We start from the raw sequence: 16,805 nt of genomic DNA on the forward strand, positions 1-16,805 counted from the left end.
TGTCCAACATGCTTTTTGAAAAGGCAAATCTCCTAATTGAGGTGTCTGTTTCCCAGAAAGGGTTCGCTAAGGGTGCCCTTCACCACACTAAGGGGTATTTCAATAAAGTCCTCCCGGAGGCAATCTCTAAGTTTCTGGATAAAATAGCGGTCGGATCCGACCTTATCAGGTATATCTAGGGAATTCTTAGCGACAGAACGGTCGTGGCAGATTGGGCGGCGTCCCTCTTCGCGGGTAAATAAGTGGAGGATCTACGCAAGGCGATATTGTCTCACCATTACTCCGGGTAGTCGATGTTAACGGCTGCTGGAGGAGTTGTATACGTGGATGACGTGGCACTTATTGATGGAGAGACATTTTTGGACAAGCGAATTGCGGCTTGCCAGTCAAGTTGCCGAATTCACGAGGAAATGTAAAATACTCACACTTCAACTTATTCACTTTTTTTTTCTTTTCGTAAGTCACACTAACAGTTCTTTTTGTGGAAGCATGTGTGCATAGAAAAAATTAAGACACCAAACAACTGGTGAAACCCGGGGGCTTAAGAATAATGAAATGGGCATCGCCCCAAGACGATGGCGTAATAATTTGACAAATTTCCGAGTTTCCGATAATTTGGCGCTTTCAACAGGCTACTGCGACAAAAAAAAACGACAGCGTGATGAAAGTATTTGAGTGCTGCAAATCCCAGAGCCCAGATCTCAATTCTATTGACGATTCATTGTGAAAAACAAAATTGTGCAAGCAGCTTCGGTTGCTACGTGACAGGAGTACCAGGTAGCTGAATCCTGCACGCTCATTTCACACGTATTCACACACTCGACCAATCAGTCGTTGTTCAGCCGCAACGAAACAACATGAGCGATGGTTGTGTTAACTTTTTTTTCGTTTATCGCCAACACAATCTCAGTTTTTTAGTAAGCAAACTGATTCATAACTCCTGCTATGTCAGCCAATCAGCAGATTGTATCAAATTCGCTGAGAGCCGGTTAACGGTATGATATTGAACACACCTGTATACATCTTTTCAACATGGAAATGATCGGTGATTGTGACCGCACGCTCTCTACTACAGCAGCAAGCCATGGGATTATGAAAAAATAATATTTTTTAGCGAGAAAAAGTTTGAGGGAAGTGACCATTTTTTATTAAGAGTTTTCCAGATAGTGGTAGTTTTTCGAAAGTGGTTTCGCAAAGAAAATACTAAAAAATGATTTTTGTGCACCAAAGAGCAGATTATCAAAATCATTGAAGTTTATGCATATCATTCAGACCTTTTATGAATGAAGATTTTTAAATCATCTGCGTAGAGCAGAAAATTTACGTAACAATGGTGTAATTTTGTTATACAAAGTCTTAAACAGAGTTTCGAAAGATTCGTTTGCTCTGCCTCTGTTGCCTGTGTCTGCATCTTAACTGGTTCTATAACTGCCGACGCTGCTGCCGTTCTTGCTATCGTTGTTCACGCTGTTCGCTGTCGGCAATATCGCGACATTATCTTCGCTGCATTAGCATTCTCCCCATTTGTTGTTTTTGGCTTTTAATTGTTGTTGTTGACGTCTGTACGGTGCACTGTTTATTTTTGCTACTTACACGGATTATAAAGCTAGAACCGAAAATTTAAAGCGTAATGGAAGAGATATGTAAGTGCACAACTGAAGGCATATGAAGAACAGGTACTAAGTAGAATAGGCTTGATCACAGCTAAACTGATTTTGGGATAAAGCTCATGAAGGTTGAGAACGAATGTGCTCAAACGTTTCGTGAAGATATGTGGGAGGCTGGATTTGCGATACAATAAAAATAGTGTCTCAGTAAATTTTAATGTTAGTGAGATACCGCACCGCAGACCGCATTCCGAACGTAATCGCGAAGTTATGCTGATCTATTCAGGCAAAGACATTTAAAATCGGCCTATTCTGATATGGGTGAAGTAAACGTTTGTGTGCAACTTTGAGGTGCAGCTGTCAAGGTATTCTGGATACCATTAAAATTATATTAGTCGGTAACAAATAACTATAAGTGCCTCGGCACTTCTCTGCTCGCTATCTTTGGGCTCTGCAAAACGGTTTATAGCAGTTGTTTCATCTATTCGTCACTTCCTAAAGCTTGGCAAATCGAAGAGGACTTATGGTATTTGGAACACTTTAGTTTGTTCTCAATTAATTCTCTCTAGTAACTGTAGCATGTATTATCTCGAATTAAAGAAACGCAACACAAATAATGGACCATAATATTATTGTAATAATAGAGACACAATTCAAAATAATACTCTTTATGTGTTGCAAAACTAATCACCCGTCCAAGCGCATTGACATAACTAAAAACATAACGACACTTTTGCAGTTAAAGAAGACAGTCCCGGAACAGAATTGCAGCGGGACAGCGGGTAACGGGTTAATGGGATCAGCTGATCCACTTCTGTCGGTCGGTTAAAAACAATTGTGACGGGACGGTTTTCAACTGGCATTTTTTGGTTATATGCAATTCTGCAATTCTGTTCAAAGGGATAATGATGATAAAGGAATTCCTAGGCCAGTTACAAATGTGTGCTGCGAATTGGTTTATGGACAAATCGTTTTGGATAAATTCAGCTAGGGTTTATTCGAAAGAGCAAATATTCCCATTATGTATGGAACACGATGTTTTTTAAATGACTGGCCTACCCATTGTTAACACAACTATTAACACAGTTTTCCAAGACTTGTTCAATGGCTTGCTTAATATTCGCCCTAAGGGCCTGAACCGCTAATAGACTGTTCACATAACATCGGTCCTTCACGACACACAAAAAAAGGTTAACGGCGTGAAATCGTAGCTCCGAGGTGGCCAATTGACATCGGCGAGACGACTGATAACACGTATACCGGACGCATACAGAGCAGTCTTAGACGATGCAGCTATAGTTGTCGCCGGGGTTACATTCCCGCCCATATATTGGGGGAAGAGGATAATTTGGATAATTTTATACACATTAAATAATCAAAAACAAGTTGGCAAATATATTTATATTTTATTTATTAAGCAAGTAAGCACACAAACTTAAGACAATTCAGAGTAAAAACTACAGAAATCATTCAATTAAAATATTAAGAAATGAAAAAACAATATGACGTTGTAGTCAACATTATACAATAGTTTAACCGTTCATTAAAAATCATTTCTTAGTCAACTTTTACCACACTATATATCTTACGAATAAAGAAAAAGCAGGCCATGAAACCTATCGTTCCTGTAAGTAAAAAGAACAGGAACACCATAATACAAGTATACCCGAAGTATAAGAACACAGACGCTCCATCTTTAATGGAAAGTTTAGTAAAAAAGTAATGACAGCAGTAAATGAAAAGATACACAGCCGTGAATCCCGATGTTAAAAACGATCTCCACCACCAATGGTAGTCTTCTGCACATAGATGAAAATAACACAGCAAAACTGTGGTCTCCGAACAGGTTATGATCAGTATTAAAAAAACGAGGAATAGAAAACCAAACATATAGTACATTTGATTAGACCAAAGGGAACTAAGAATAAAAAATAGTTGAATAAAAATACAGCCAAAAGGTAAAACGCCACCCATGATTATTCCTGGAATTGGTTGTGTGTAAATCGATTGGTCCGGAATCTGTCGTGGAATTTGATTTGTTCGCACAGGATGTTCCAAGGCCTAAAAAATTAAAGTTTTTACATTACTTAAATATTTATATTTCATTTAGAAACAAAAATGCAACAACTGTCTTATCATATTTTAAATAAACTGTTTAGAAACACTTTGCAGAGCGATTTACTAATGTTTCAATATGATGTTCCTCTGCTTGGTTATTTATGCACTATTTGTTGAACAACATTAAGACGCGCACCAAAAATTGGAGGGGGGGTTCGGTACGCTGTTTGTATACTGCGCCGTCTAGTTCACAACTGTCAGATATGATTGACGTACGACGTCATTTGCAAAATTATAAATCGTCCGGTAATAATGGTTGATTTTGCCCTACCCTGTATATACATACATATACACATGTATTATATATATATATACTTACCCTAAAGACTATTAATTCGTACCCCTACGGTCTCTTCCTATATATAGTATATCGGTTTGCAAAACTAAAAACACGCCACTACTTCTTTATAAAAATATAATATCATATATTCATCTAACAACTTTTTAGCCACCGTAGCCGAATGGGTTGATGCATGACCACCATTCGGAATTCACAGAGAGAACGTAGGTTCGAATCTCGGTGAAACACCAAAAATTAAGAAAAACATTTTTCTAATAGCGGTTGCTCCTCTGCAGGCAATGGCAAACTTCCGACTGTATTTCTGCTATGAAAAAACTCCTCATAAAAAAAATATCTATCGTTCGGACTCGACGTAAAACTGTGGGTCCCTCCATTTGTGGAGGAGCTCGGCCAAACACCCAAAAAGGGTGTACGCGCCAATTATATATATATATATTTTTGAATTTTTCTGGGTAAGCAGTTTTATAGTCTACTGAATTTTAGTTGATTTTTGCAATTTTTTTTTGAGGTGCTAAGCTCGTACTTCCATAAAAAAAAATCCATCACGTATTTTGTATGAAAGAAAAGGGATGTACTTTGTAAAGAAAAACAAAAAAGAAAGGATTGAGCATACTCAGAAAAATTCTAAAAATTCTGGTTGAAACGTTTCATAGAATTTTGAATGTACAATAAATTTGGAGAATTAAATGTTAAATGATTTTTGTTTTAGTATGAACTATATTTTTATATTGTAAAAAAAAAGTGAGGGGTGTTTATTATTTTGCAACGGGTTGTGAATCACTAACATTACGAATTAATAGTGGTTAGGGCAAGCAAATATATATTTTTATAATCAAATGCGCCACAAACTGCGAAATTTACCACAGGGTTCGACATTAGAACATCACTATTCTCATGAACCTACGCACGGGGGCAGATAAAATAATACATATGTAATAAATCCGCAGTAGAACCAACTAGTAATATTTTTCTACCCAATTCGCTGTAATTTCTTGCATCTTTACTTCTGGACTCTTACGCTTCAGAGGAATTACTAATGGGAGGATACAGGAAGAAATTATATCATTACCATTGTATACAAGTTTGTGAATAGTTCCCCCTCTAATCGTTGTACAAACTTATAAGAAGCACCGATAGATTTGGAAAAGAAGGTTTCTTTCGTTTGATTAACTTTCAAATTCAAAACAAATGGCAATGAAATTACAAGCCATACCACGGTAGGACATAGAGGAGAATGTGTTCGCAACGCCGAAGGGCGCAGGGCGCTTCTCCTTAGCTTGCTTGAAGTAACAGAATATATGTAATTCAGGGACCAATAAATAAATAGCAGTTATCCCGAATTTACAATTGAAAACGTTGCCCGAATTCTGAAATTTAACGAAAAAGTTGTTTCATAACAGTTATTAGATGGAATGATCAACAGAAAAAACAAAAGTTGGGAAAAGTTCGTATCGGTGACAGAACAAATATTTCTCTTATATAACGGTTTTCAAGCAACTAAAAAAAAAAATAAAAGATGTGTCTGTTGTAACTCTTATCGGCGAAATAAAAAATGTTTCTCAATTTAAGCTCACTGATATCGATGGGCTTTCCGTAATTTTTATAAAGAAATGTTGGGCGGTTATTTATTCTCTAAAAATAATACTACTAAAATAATACTAGATAATTATTTATGGAATTTTCAACGATAATTGAAAATTAACAAGTGTGCCTCCACCACTAAAAGCCTAATTGCAGCATCGGTCTGCCACTGGATGGTGACAATTGACACAATGTCCAATTTCGCCGTTTTTATTGAATATTGCATATTACACGGATTTTTCCAAAGTGTATATACATATATAATTGGCGCGTACATCCTTTTTGGGTGTTTGGCCGAGCTCCTTCTCCTATTTGTGGTTTGCGTTTTGATGTTGTTCCACAAATGGAGGGGCCTACAGTTTCAAGCCGACTCCGAAAGGCAGATATTTTTATGAGGAGCTTTTTCATGGCAGAAATACACTCGGAGGTTTGCCATTGCCTGTCGAGGGGCGACAGCTATTAGAAATCTCTTTTTCTTAATTTTGGTGGTTCACAGAGATTCGAACCTACGTTCTCTCTGTGAATTCCGAATTGTAGTCACGCACCAATCCATTCAGCTACGGCGGCCGCACAACATTTAGTTATTATATATAAATTATCTTCGTTTGGATTACACTCTACTTTACTATCATACAATCGTAGCGTAAAATCGTATTCATGCAGAAGGCGTTGCATGGTTTCAATTGATGATATACCCTCTGAAATATTCACTGCCTCTTCTGATGTGCCTCTGGGAACTGCTTTACGCCCCCTACTCTTTGTATTAATTACAATTTTCTGCTATATTCTGGGATATGGTCGGGATATTAGGCGGTTTCCCCGCAAAATGAGAGGATCGGGATCCCCTTGACTACCTGAGATCTGCTATTGGATAGGTGGGCTCAACTCGGCTATGGCTGGATAAGTGCTTCTAGCGCTAACAAAGCTTTAGCTCTCTAATTTTATGAGTGGCCTTACAGGACATTGTCTGCGAGGTATGTATGTGAAACTCTGCATTTGAGCTATTTTTGACCCCGATATACGGAGGATGAAGTGAAATCAACTCAGCACCCTTTCCTTAGCGGTCATCAGTAGTTAACACAACTGTAATTTAGTCATCATTCGGCTTTAAAATGCTTCGAAAAATTCAGAGCTTCTAGAGCAGTTCCCTCATAACAGCAATTGTGGTTGAGGTCAGGATTTATCTGTGCTGAGCTGCATTTTAGGAGTCATGTTAATGTGTTGCTGGACTCAAATGTTCCATTTCTCTGCAAAGCCTCAAAGGTTTATTTACTGATGAAAGCATATATGCAGTCATATGATTGGCGGGTTTGCCAAAACTCAATAGTAGGACTATTCTTTTTTTAACTTATCAGAGATAAATTAAGAGATGAGTACTCCAATTTCACCACATTTGAAATAAGTGGAGCACCGGTGTTTAACAGGTTGGGCAGCCGTATGAATATTATTCCGGGTTAAACAACTAATTCAGCATTTAAGTTATGGTTTCCATTCTGTGGGCGACCGAACAGGGACCGAACGGTGCACCAGAGCTTTGATATCTGTCAAACATAAGTTCCATTTACCAGGTTCGTGTTTCCAACGTTACTTGTGATGAGCTATAATTCAATACTTGTATCGAGAAGTTTGATATTTCTTAGTATAAACTTATAACGTTTTCACTCACGAGCTCTTTTCGTTATTTTTCCAGTGAGTTAAAAAATTCAGCTCGCTCAAAAGATGCAATTAACTCGCGGGATGATTTATTACAATTTTCGACGTGAATTATGGAGAGAAGTGCATTGATCACCTTGCTTCGACTTTTGGCGTTGAAGCACCCCATTCAGCTACTCCGAAACACTGGTACAACGAATTTCAACGTGGCCGTCGATCCTTGCAAGTTGAATAGCGTGAAAGCCGCATTTTTGTTCCCGAATATCGACGTTTTTCAAACTATTGAAAAAATTCTGAGTGGCACAACTGCTTTGAAAATTGGTTCAAGCGAATACAGTATTCACTTCAAAGAATAATATTTTGCAAAACAATTAAGTTACACACAGATGTTGTGTTCCGGAACTCCTACATTTGATTTTGAACTCCATCCAGCAGTTCGCAGAGAAGTTTTAACCGTACTAAATGCTATCGCTAGCAATAAAATAAAGATTTACATTGCCGGCCAACAAAAGCATTTCTCTTTAAAAACATATCCCCCAATATACCGTAATTTAACAATAATACCAAATTCACATTCACATTCAGTGTAGTCTCTTTGAACATTAATACACTTATACCAACGAGATTCCAATTTATGACTTCCATCTCTGAAGTGAGAATCTGGAAGCGCTGTAAAATGCGCTTCTACAGCTGTTATAACCTCATCATTTGATGGAAAACGCTTTCCACACATGATTTTTTTTAGGTCTGGATGTGGCTAGGGGCCAAAACAGATTAATACGGTGGTTAGTCTAACAATTCGAACTTTAGTTGGGGGATTTAAATTTTTTCGCGATTTTTTCCTTCAGCTGATCTAGCAGGTTAACAGAAATTCAGAATTTATTGTTTTACTAGTTTGCAAGTAATCCACAATAAAAAATTCATTTCGCTACCCAAAAAAACTGATGCTAACACCTTCTTGGCCGATTTCTTGACACGAACACGTTTCAGAGCCGATTTTGGAACCAGATTCACACCACTCTATAGCCTCTTGTTCGATGTAGGATCTTGGTGATAGACCCCAAATCAATGCACAAAATAAACTTTATCCTCTAAATGTTGCTAAGAAAGTCGCATTCGAATGTGGAATTTTCTCCAGTCCTTATGCACTTTAAACATGAGTTCACAAATTTCCTTTGCTTTTAAACCTTCCAACTATAAAAATTCAATCAATGCTCAATACTTGATTTTATCTATTGTAGCAAATACTGTGAAACGTCGACAGATTGAAATGAACATACGTTCATATAAAGAGTATATCAATACAACAACAACAAAATTAGGCCCCTTTTATCGAACCCCAAAACTTATTGAACAACCTAGTATAATAATTAATATGTTGTATGTCATTACCCGTTTTCGAAATCCTAAGTATGCTCCAACAAAAGTTAATGGCACAGATACTCCAAACCACAGGCCAAGAAGGGCTATAAGTGTGCTAAATGGAACTGCGCCCGAGCTGCTCTCATGCCAAAGAACCAAATTCATCACGAAAAAAAGGCCAAATACAATCCTAAAGAAAAAAAGTTATAAAACTGAAAATCATTGATTTAGTCTTCTTACCCAGGACATACTACAGATGTAAGAATAACATTGCTTTTCCACTTAACTCCTCCGAAACTCTTATAAATTCGTGCCGATACGTATCCCGCCGGAGTGCCAAGAGAAACAAACAAAACCATTGCGCAAGTCATAAGCGCTCCTCGGTTGGCGGGTGAAAGGAAACCCAAACAAGCAAACGCCAATGTAATTAGAGTCATGAAAGTAACTTGTACGCCAGATCCGAGAAAAATTGATAATAGCATTCCCTTCCGCGGTGGCCTAAATACGTCTCCATGTACTAATTTCCAACCAAATTCTTCTTGCGCATCTTCACCACTGTCCATTTGGTTGTAGCGTGCAATATCCTTATGTAGTGTCCGTAGCATTATCATTGCTACCATTCCCGAAAGAAAGAGTACTATTATTAAAGAGTTAAGGATAGAAAACCATTGAATATTTGTGTGTGGCATTGATTCCAAAATGTAGTCCCAACGCGATGACCATTTCACAGAGTTATCCATAATAAACTCAACGCTATATGTATAAGCGATTGAGAGGTGCTCACCCCGATTTAGTGAGTTACTTCGTATAGCGAGTGGGTCAGTATTAACGCAATCTATTTTTGAGTTATCAAGGTGGTTAATTGAACGTGGTTTTACCTTTACAGATATTATTCGACCACCATTTCCGTGAAGCCCGACACTATCATCTGGGTGGCCGCTATGATATGTAATTTGCAAGTCAACATGATTAAATATATAATAAAAACCCTGACGATTATAATTAGGGTTAACAAGGCAGGCCTCATCACTATCTGGCTGAACAAAGCAGCCCATAGGAAATCCTGTACTACAATATTGTTTGTCGTTATCCAATGGGTAACACCAAGTAACAGGCATATTATCAACAATCCAGTGATGTTGATAGTTAAGACTAATTCCTTTCTTTAGTGTCATAATCCGACGGTCGCTTTCCATTTCTCCACCAGTATAATTCTTAAAGCAAACCTGAAAATAAAAAGAAGATATATTTTAAGTGATACAATTTCATAAAAATAAGAGTTGTAATAGATTAGATTTGTCGGGAGTGGGACAAGTCCAAGCACTCAGTCAGGAGACCGTTGTACTACCAAGAGTTGTAATAAGTAGGATCTATATTTTAAGATATTTTTGCAAATTTGGAATTTAGTCCAAAAGAAAAATTTGAGACCTCATCCAAACTTCCAACATATTCTTGATTTCATTACCTTTTCATTATTGGCTAAACACATTGTCTGCTATTTTTCTAATACTATGAAAGAAAACTTCACAAATTATTTAGCAGCTTGTGCTGTTTCCTTTTGAAACAAATAAACAACTAAAATGTGTGAAACATATTCAGATTTTTTTATTTTCAGACGTAACTGCACCGAACCTTGCAGCAGTCCACAGTCCCATTGAAATCTCAAGCGCATTCTTCGATTTTCAGGCGATATCATAAGGAATGGTGTCATATTCACTATGGAGCCTCAGTAGGTTCCTCGAAAAACACATAGCGCCAACTTATAACCTCACTTTTTGAATAACATATATCATACACTAATGAATTGGCGGCCGCTGTAAGCGAATAAGTTGGGCGTGACTATATGATAGAAAAATAGCGGTCGCTTCTCAGCAAACCAAACAAACCCCCGAGTGTATTTCTACCATGAAAAAGCTCCTCATAAAACAACTATCGGCCGTTCAGAGTCAGCATAAAAATTAAGGTCCCTCCCTTTAACACGTTGAATGCCATGGGGATCACCGGTGACCGGCACTAAGTTTTTTTGTAGCGCCGTGGGGGTCACCGATGACAAATATCCTTCGAATAAAAGCACAGAGAAAACAAATACAAATTTATTCGTTTTTATTGCCCAAAAACATAGCAAACGAGTCATAGTTGTCATAGATTGACAAAAAAAAAGTGAAAATTTCTAGAACAGCATCAAATTGTTCAAAAACTTTATTTATTTTTAAGTTTTCTCGGAAAACAGCGCTCACTGCGGCACTAATGATGTGAAACAAATACGATTGTAATTTTACGTATATCAAAATACAAATCCAAAGACTGTTTCACATGATCTTTGAAAAACGATATCCAAATATAAACTACAAGGTTCAAGTTTTATGTTGGCTATTCTTAAAATTTCTCAGCGGGTCAGATTCAAAAATGGAAAGAAAGTTCATTGAAGATCTTGCTAGTGATGCCGAAGCGTCAGCCGGAGCAAACAATATGAGAATGCTGAACCGCACAGTTTATGAGCAGATCCTTAGATGGAAAAAACACTTTGAAACAATTAGCAACATTGCTTTAGCAGTGAATTCAGCTTTGAAGTGGCCAGCACAAGAACCAGCAGTAAAATAACAATATCCTTCCCAGTCTAGCGAAGATCAAGGATGCAATTAGAAAGCCGAAGCTCAAGGTGAAGCAGCGGGCGAAGATGGCATACAGCCAGAACTATTGATCGCCGACCCTCAAATTTCAGCGGAAATTATTCATCCCCACATCACCGCCGCCTGGGACAATGGAAAGCTGTCTCCGTACAGAATAAGGCATCATCGTGAAGGTACCAAGAAAGGCGATTCGCATGACTGCGGCAATTGGCAAACTCGGTGGACTGGTGGATATTTGTGGAGGAGATGGAAAAGTAACATGGGTGACCGGTGGAATTTGATGAAAGCTTCTGCTACCTCAGCTGCACTATCACGGCAAACGGCGGAGCAGATAAAGATGTCAACAATGTTCGGGTGAATGCATACAGGATGGGTGAGTTCGCGAATCTCCCGGCGCTCTAAACTGTGAATATTCAGCTCAGTTGGGAAGTCAGTATTGTTGTACGGAAGCGAAACATGGCTGGTCTCTAACACCATCACACAGAGGCTACAATCTTTTGTCAATAAACTCCGCATCATCAGTAGAATATTCCTGCCGAACACTATCAGCAACGACACCCTGTGAATATTAACGAAAGAGGAACCCATCTTATGGCAAAGACAACGCAGAAAGTGGCGTTGGATAGGTCACTCGCCTAGAAACCACCAGGTAGCATCATGAGAATGGCGCTGGACTGGAACTCGCAAGGCAACAGAGGTCGCGGCCGGACAAAGAATACTTGGAGAAGGTCAATGTTTTGCGAGCTAGTAGATGCCGACATCATATGGGAAAAATCTAGTTGCGATAAACCTTTATAAGCACGAGTATTTAAATATAATATCGGCATTATATACTCGTATATGTATATATATACAGTAACCATCCATATATCCCTCGTATAACGCGGTATTTCGCCCATATTTCTATACTAAAACGCATAAATTTCATTCACAACATAGTTTTTCCTCTAAACCTTTTTTGACGTTCAAAATTAAATGTTAATAATTTGTATAAAGCGTCATATGGAGTCGAATGAGCGAGTTATACGAGAATACTCCTACAACGCGGAGCCAATCCACCTAATTATAGGGGAATTTACTGTACATATATAAGTATATATAATATAACTGCCGCTTATCACACCCTTTTTGTGGAGGTTTGAAATAGAAATATCGCAAATCTGGTATGATACCCAAAAATACAATAATTGTTACTGCCATAAACTTATTTTTTGTAACTATTGTAATAAATAAAAATACTACTAATAGTCGACGTAATAAATATTAAAGGTAACTTACCAAAGCACATTTGACATTTTTTAAGAATTCGATGTTATAAGGTCCTGGTCGAATGCGTTCTCCAAAAACGACTTGTCCTAAATTTTCGACAGGAGAGTTCATCTCGTTACCAGTACAAAAATCAAAATGATGGTATTCATATGGAATTACTGATTCTTCAGTGTTCAGCCGATTAACGTAAAGTACAATTTCCGACTATAAGTAAAGAGAACAAAAATTTTTATATTAATAATAAGCTTAAGTTTGATTGCTTAAAAAGAGAATAATTTTTATATAATCGTAGAGTATAAAAAGTAACATTTGTCGAGAAAACGCACACTGTTGCGTAGTATAGGATGTAAAGTACCTACCATAAGATTAGCTGACTTCGAAAATGAGCAGCTAAAAACTAAACCGTTCCTTTCATATTTGACTATAAGAAAATTATTTGGTAGAGCATAATTTTATTATGCAAGATTTATAACAAAATCCAAAATAATGAATCCGTCGTCTCGTCATTAATACACTGGTACCCCGCACTTTGTTTCACAGATTTAAAATTTTATTAAAATTAATGAATTATCAAACAAACAAAAAATTTTAAGATTTTGAATGTTTCGATATTTCAATGGAATGAACAGGGTAAATACCTAACTATGGAAGAATTAAGTTTGGCAGTTGAAAACTATTTTATTTGAGTGGGATCCAACTCGAACACACCTTTTTTACCACAAGAATTCCTCAATCCCACGATATGTATGTAATATGGCGAACTTACTCAATCATTTTGCCCACAACATCGATATACGAATGCTGAATAAAAAGGAAAATGTGAAAAAACCTTAGTAACATAACCTTAACCTAAATCAAAGGCTTTGGTGGACAGCCCCATTAGCGTTCACCAACATGCATACCAAAGCAAAAAGATCTGTCAATCAGCTTGACATAGATCGAAATGGGGTTGGTAGTATGTAGATGAGTGCAGTCACAGTGCAGTCCACAATAACCTCGTCTCCAGAAAACTTTTGTCCATTCCAATAGCAGCCGGTTCATCGTACCGGAAGTCGAGTTCAAGTCGGGTTCCGTCGCTCCAGTAACTTGCTCACCTTTTGCATATCGTCACTACAACAGCTCTTTGTAGGAAGACTGCTCCCAATGCTTCTCTTTAGGGCTGGCATGGAGTCTAACCCTGGGCCCGAAGTTATCAATAACTGGTACCACCTTCGAAGATGCTCTGGCCAGCGCACCGCTTGGCATCGGACAACTAACTACGGTTTCTCCTGTTATAGAACTCTTCGCCCGCCACCGCATCTTTTGGCGAGGACGCGTCCCACCATAAGGCCATAACAACAACAGGGACATGCACAGAAAGACCAATGCAGACAACCACCGAAACGCGACCCTCATTCGGACTCTCGAGCAAGATGAAGGCTTTCGATACGTCAACCATTCCACGCTACTAGATGATTGTTGTTGTTGTTGTAGCAGCATAAACATTCCCCATACATATACTGGGAGTGCTGCTGAAGTGATAGTCCTCGGCCGGATATATGTAAGTCCGGGTCGTTCCGGTCACGTAGAACCGACTGTCGTGGGAACTCCAGGACAGAAGAGGTTGACCGCGAACTACTTGTATGGTCGGCAATCGTGTCATCTTTCGAGACCAAAGTTCAAACAGAAGAGGATAAAGCAAAAAGTGCCCCTGGGTGACTGGTTGTCCTCGATTTGAATACAATTAAAAGAGATATCGATTGCATCTCTGTTACGGATGTTCATCTCTCTACTAATACTCTACGCAACACTTGCCCGTTTCGTTTTACATTGCTTTACATGAACTATGCGTGTAATGCTCCTATTGCCAGTTGGATTCCGATATCGGCATTCGGAGATCGGAAGTTTAGGAAGGTTATAAGAGTTTCCCAATAACTGTCCTTTAATGTATGTCTGTATATTGTCCGGTCCAGTAGTTGTAGTTCTGTTTTGTCCTGGATTTTGTAAGTGTAGTAAACTAGCCATCTAGTGCACCGTGGAAAATCGTATTTTTACGCTTTTTCTCGAGGTTCCCTAAGGATCTATATTCACCTAAGATTAGGATTTTCTTAATTAGAATGATGTATCCGTGTTCTTTCCACGGATACATCGTTTCCCCTTCCGCCCGCCATCCAATTACTTTGTGACTACCATGGAAAGTTTAGCCTAAAATTTGGTAAACTTAGAGAGAGAAACTCCCAGCTTTTCAACGGTGCCGCTTTTCTCTGTTATCTTCAATTTAAAGCCAATCTATTTTCTGAAACGCATTTGCATTTTTCTTTATTTATATGTAAAAAACCATGTCTTAGTTTAATGTTTCATAATTATATGTATGCATATGCCTGCATAAACTAGGCTGTGACCTAAGTTAAGCCCTACTTTTTGTGTACTTAATTTTTAACATTTTGAATGTTCTACACAATGTATTTCTACAATAAATTTTTCTTTTTAGTGGTATCAAATCGCGTTTGTGTTTCTTATTTTTGTCGTTATGAAGCTTTAGAATTGGTGGTGTGCACTACCACAAACGACCTGTGAGCCATTGTTTACTGAAATTCCAGCCAAAAAAATAGTGCCACGTGCACCTGCAATTTTCTAAGTTGTACTCTCAAATCAGTCCCAATATTTGAGTAATTCTTTCCCCTGAATATATTTTAGTTACCCATTTGTGAACCTTAGATATTCATAGATAGAATAACAAACTTTATACATATAAAACCTAAGAAATGTTTCTGGTTGTTTTGCCAGTCGTTGAAGTTCCAACTGACGATGCACAGTATCAATTACATCGTAAGTTCAATGCGTATGTATGATAAAATTCTGAATAATTGTCTTAATAACATACCTTGCACGCACCAGAAACGTCCGCTTTAATACAATAATTCACCGGTGCCAGACCAGGTAAATAGAAGGGCCAAGCATATTTCACATTAAATAACAGCACAAGTCCGAAGAATGCCCTAACATTTACATCGATATCTTTCATGACAAAATTTTTCAAACGATAAAAACAGAAGAAATCCAGTAATACAATTCAATCCTCATCCAGGAAATTCTTTATAGGGATGTAAGAAGACAACAGTAAGCAAACAAAATCGCTGTGTTTACTCGATACGTCAATACCACGTATTAAATTTCTTACTATGTTCTAAAAACGCAGTTAGTGTGAACATTACTTAACTTAACTTAGTAATTGGAAACGACAACTTCACGGTTGTGAATTTATATCTTTTAGAAAATGTGTTTAGCAGCTCGCCTCCTCCAACTAATTCGTTTGCAAAATAATTTTTAAATATATATTTAGAGCGGGAAATATTAAAAGTTCGATCCTCTGACTCTTTCAGTTCACGTAAGACAGAATCAAAAATATCTACAGCCTACAGCTTCTTAAGTTAAGTAAAGAACTAACTATCCGCCAACAAAGCTTCCATATAAGAAGTTGAGGAAATAGTAGGATAGATAATAAGATGCGAAACTTTTTCATTTTTAATGAGAACGCGCCTATGAGCTCGTTTCAAGACTTGGCAGCATTCACACATCACGGGATGACGAACAGCTGATAAGCGAAATGGCGGGCTGCCAGAAAAACCGCGTCAAAAATACCTAACGAAAACTGTTCGTTTGTGCCTAATGGAAAAATGTCGCGATTGAAATTGTCTTAAAATTAAATCAATTGAAACGTAATCATTTAAATTAAAGTGCTTTTTACAATTTTCCAAAGCTCTTGTATCCTTCTCGGCTTCAACTCCTAATTCGTCTTGTGTACATAAGTGATTACATTTTGCATATATGTGATTATATTGAAAACTGTGTGTTGGTTTATATCTGTAAATATATTACGGTTGGAAAGCGGAGGTGAGGTGAGTTTGAGATATTTTACAAACATACCTTTGCTAACTATTTTTAAGTCATAAAAAAATTAAAAGTAATCTGCTTTAATCTGCTTATTCATTACTTTATTAATACTATTATTATATTACTTTGGGATTTCAATTTTGAATAATTCCATTTAAATATTAATTTTTTAATTTTTTGCTTATTTATGCATTTAATATTGATTGTGCTTACTTTTACTTACTATTACTATTCGGTGTGGCATTGCGGACGAATGTTATAAAAAACTCACATCTTTCAGTCATCTATGAATAGAAAGGTTAAGTTTAAATTTTAAGTTTAGACTAACTGAAATCTAAGTGTCGACATAATGCCCGGTGCATATTACGGGGCTAATCATCATAGTCTAATCGTTTCACGTATTGTTGCTCC

General features: G+C 37.5%; 1 protein-coding gene across 1 annotated transcript; it reads right to left on the reverse strand.

Annotated features, from left to right (window-relative positions):
• Window positions 1–2,993: 2,993 nt before the first annotated feature.
• Window positions 2,994–15,634, reverse strand: LOC128863213 (transmembrane 9 superfamily member 2). Its single transcript, XM_054102253.1, has 5 exons — window positions 15,385–15,634; window positions 12,531–12,725; window positions 8,863–9,848; window positions 8,653–8,812; window positions 2,994–3,668 (listed from the first exon to the last, which is right to left on the reverse strand). Exons 1-5 carry the CDS (start codon window positions 15,523–15,525, stop codon window positions 3,165–3,167), a joined length of 1,986 nt encoding a protein of 661 aa, XP_053958228.1. The 5' UTR covers window positions 15,526–15,634; the 3' UTR covers window positions 2,994–3,164.
• Window positions 15,635–16,805: the final 1,171 nt, after the last annotated feature.

Source organism: Anastrepha ludens, chromosome 5, assembly GCF_028408465.1.
Source record: "Anastrepha ludens isolate Willacy chromosome 5, idAnaLude1.1, whole genome shotgun sequence".
Classification (NCBI taxonomy): Eukaryota; Metazoa; Arthropoda; class Insecta; order Diptera; family Tephritidae; genus Anastrepha; species Anastrepha ludens.

Excerpts from the sequence above, each read along its gene's own strand:
- LOC128863213 (XM_054102253.1), bottom strand. The coding sequence starts at position 15,525 with ATGAAAGATATCGATGTAAATGTTAGGGCATTCTTCGGACTTGTGCTG. Across the intron at positions 12,726-15,384 it reads ACGTTTCTGGTGCGTGCAAG|TCGGAAATTGTACTTTACGT; the intron begins GTATGTTATTAA and ends CTTTACTTATAG. Across the intron at positions 3,669-8,652 it reads ACTTAGGATTTCGAAAACGG|GCCTTGGAACATCCTGTGCG; the intron begins GTAATGACATAC and ends TTAATTTTTTAG.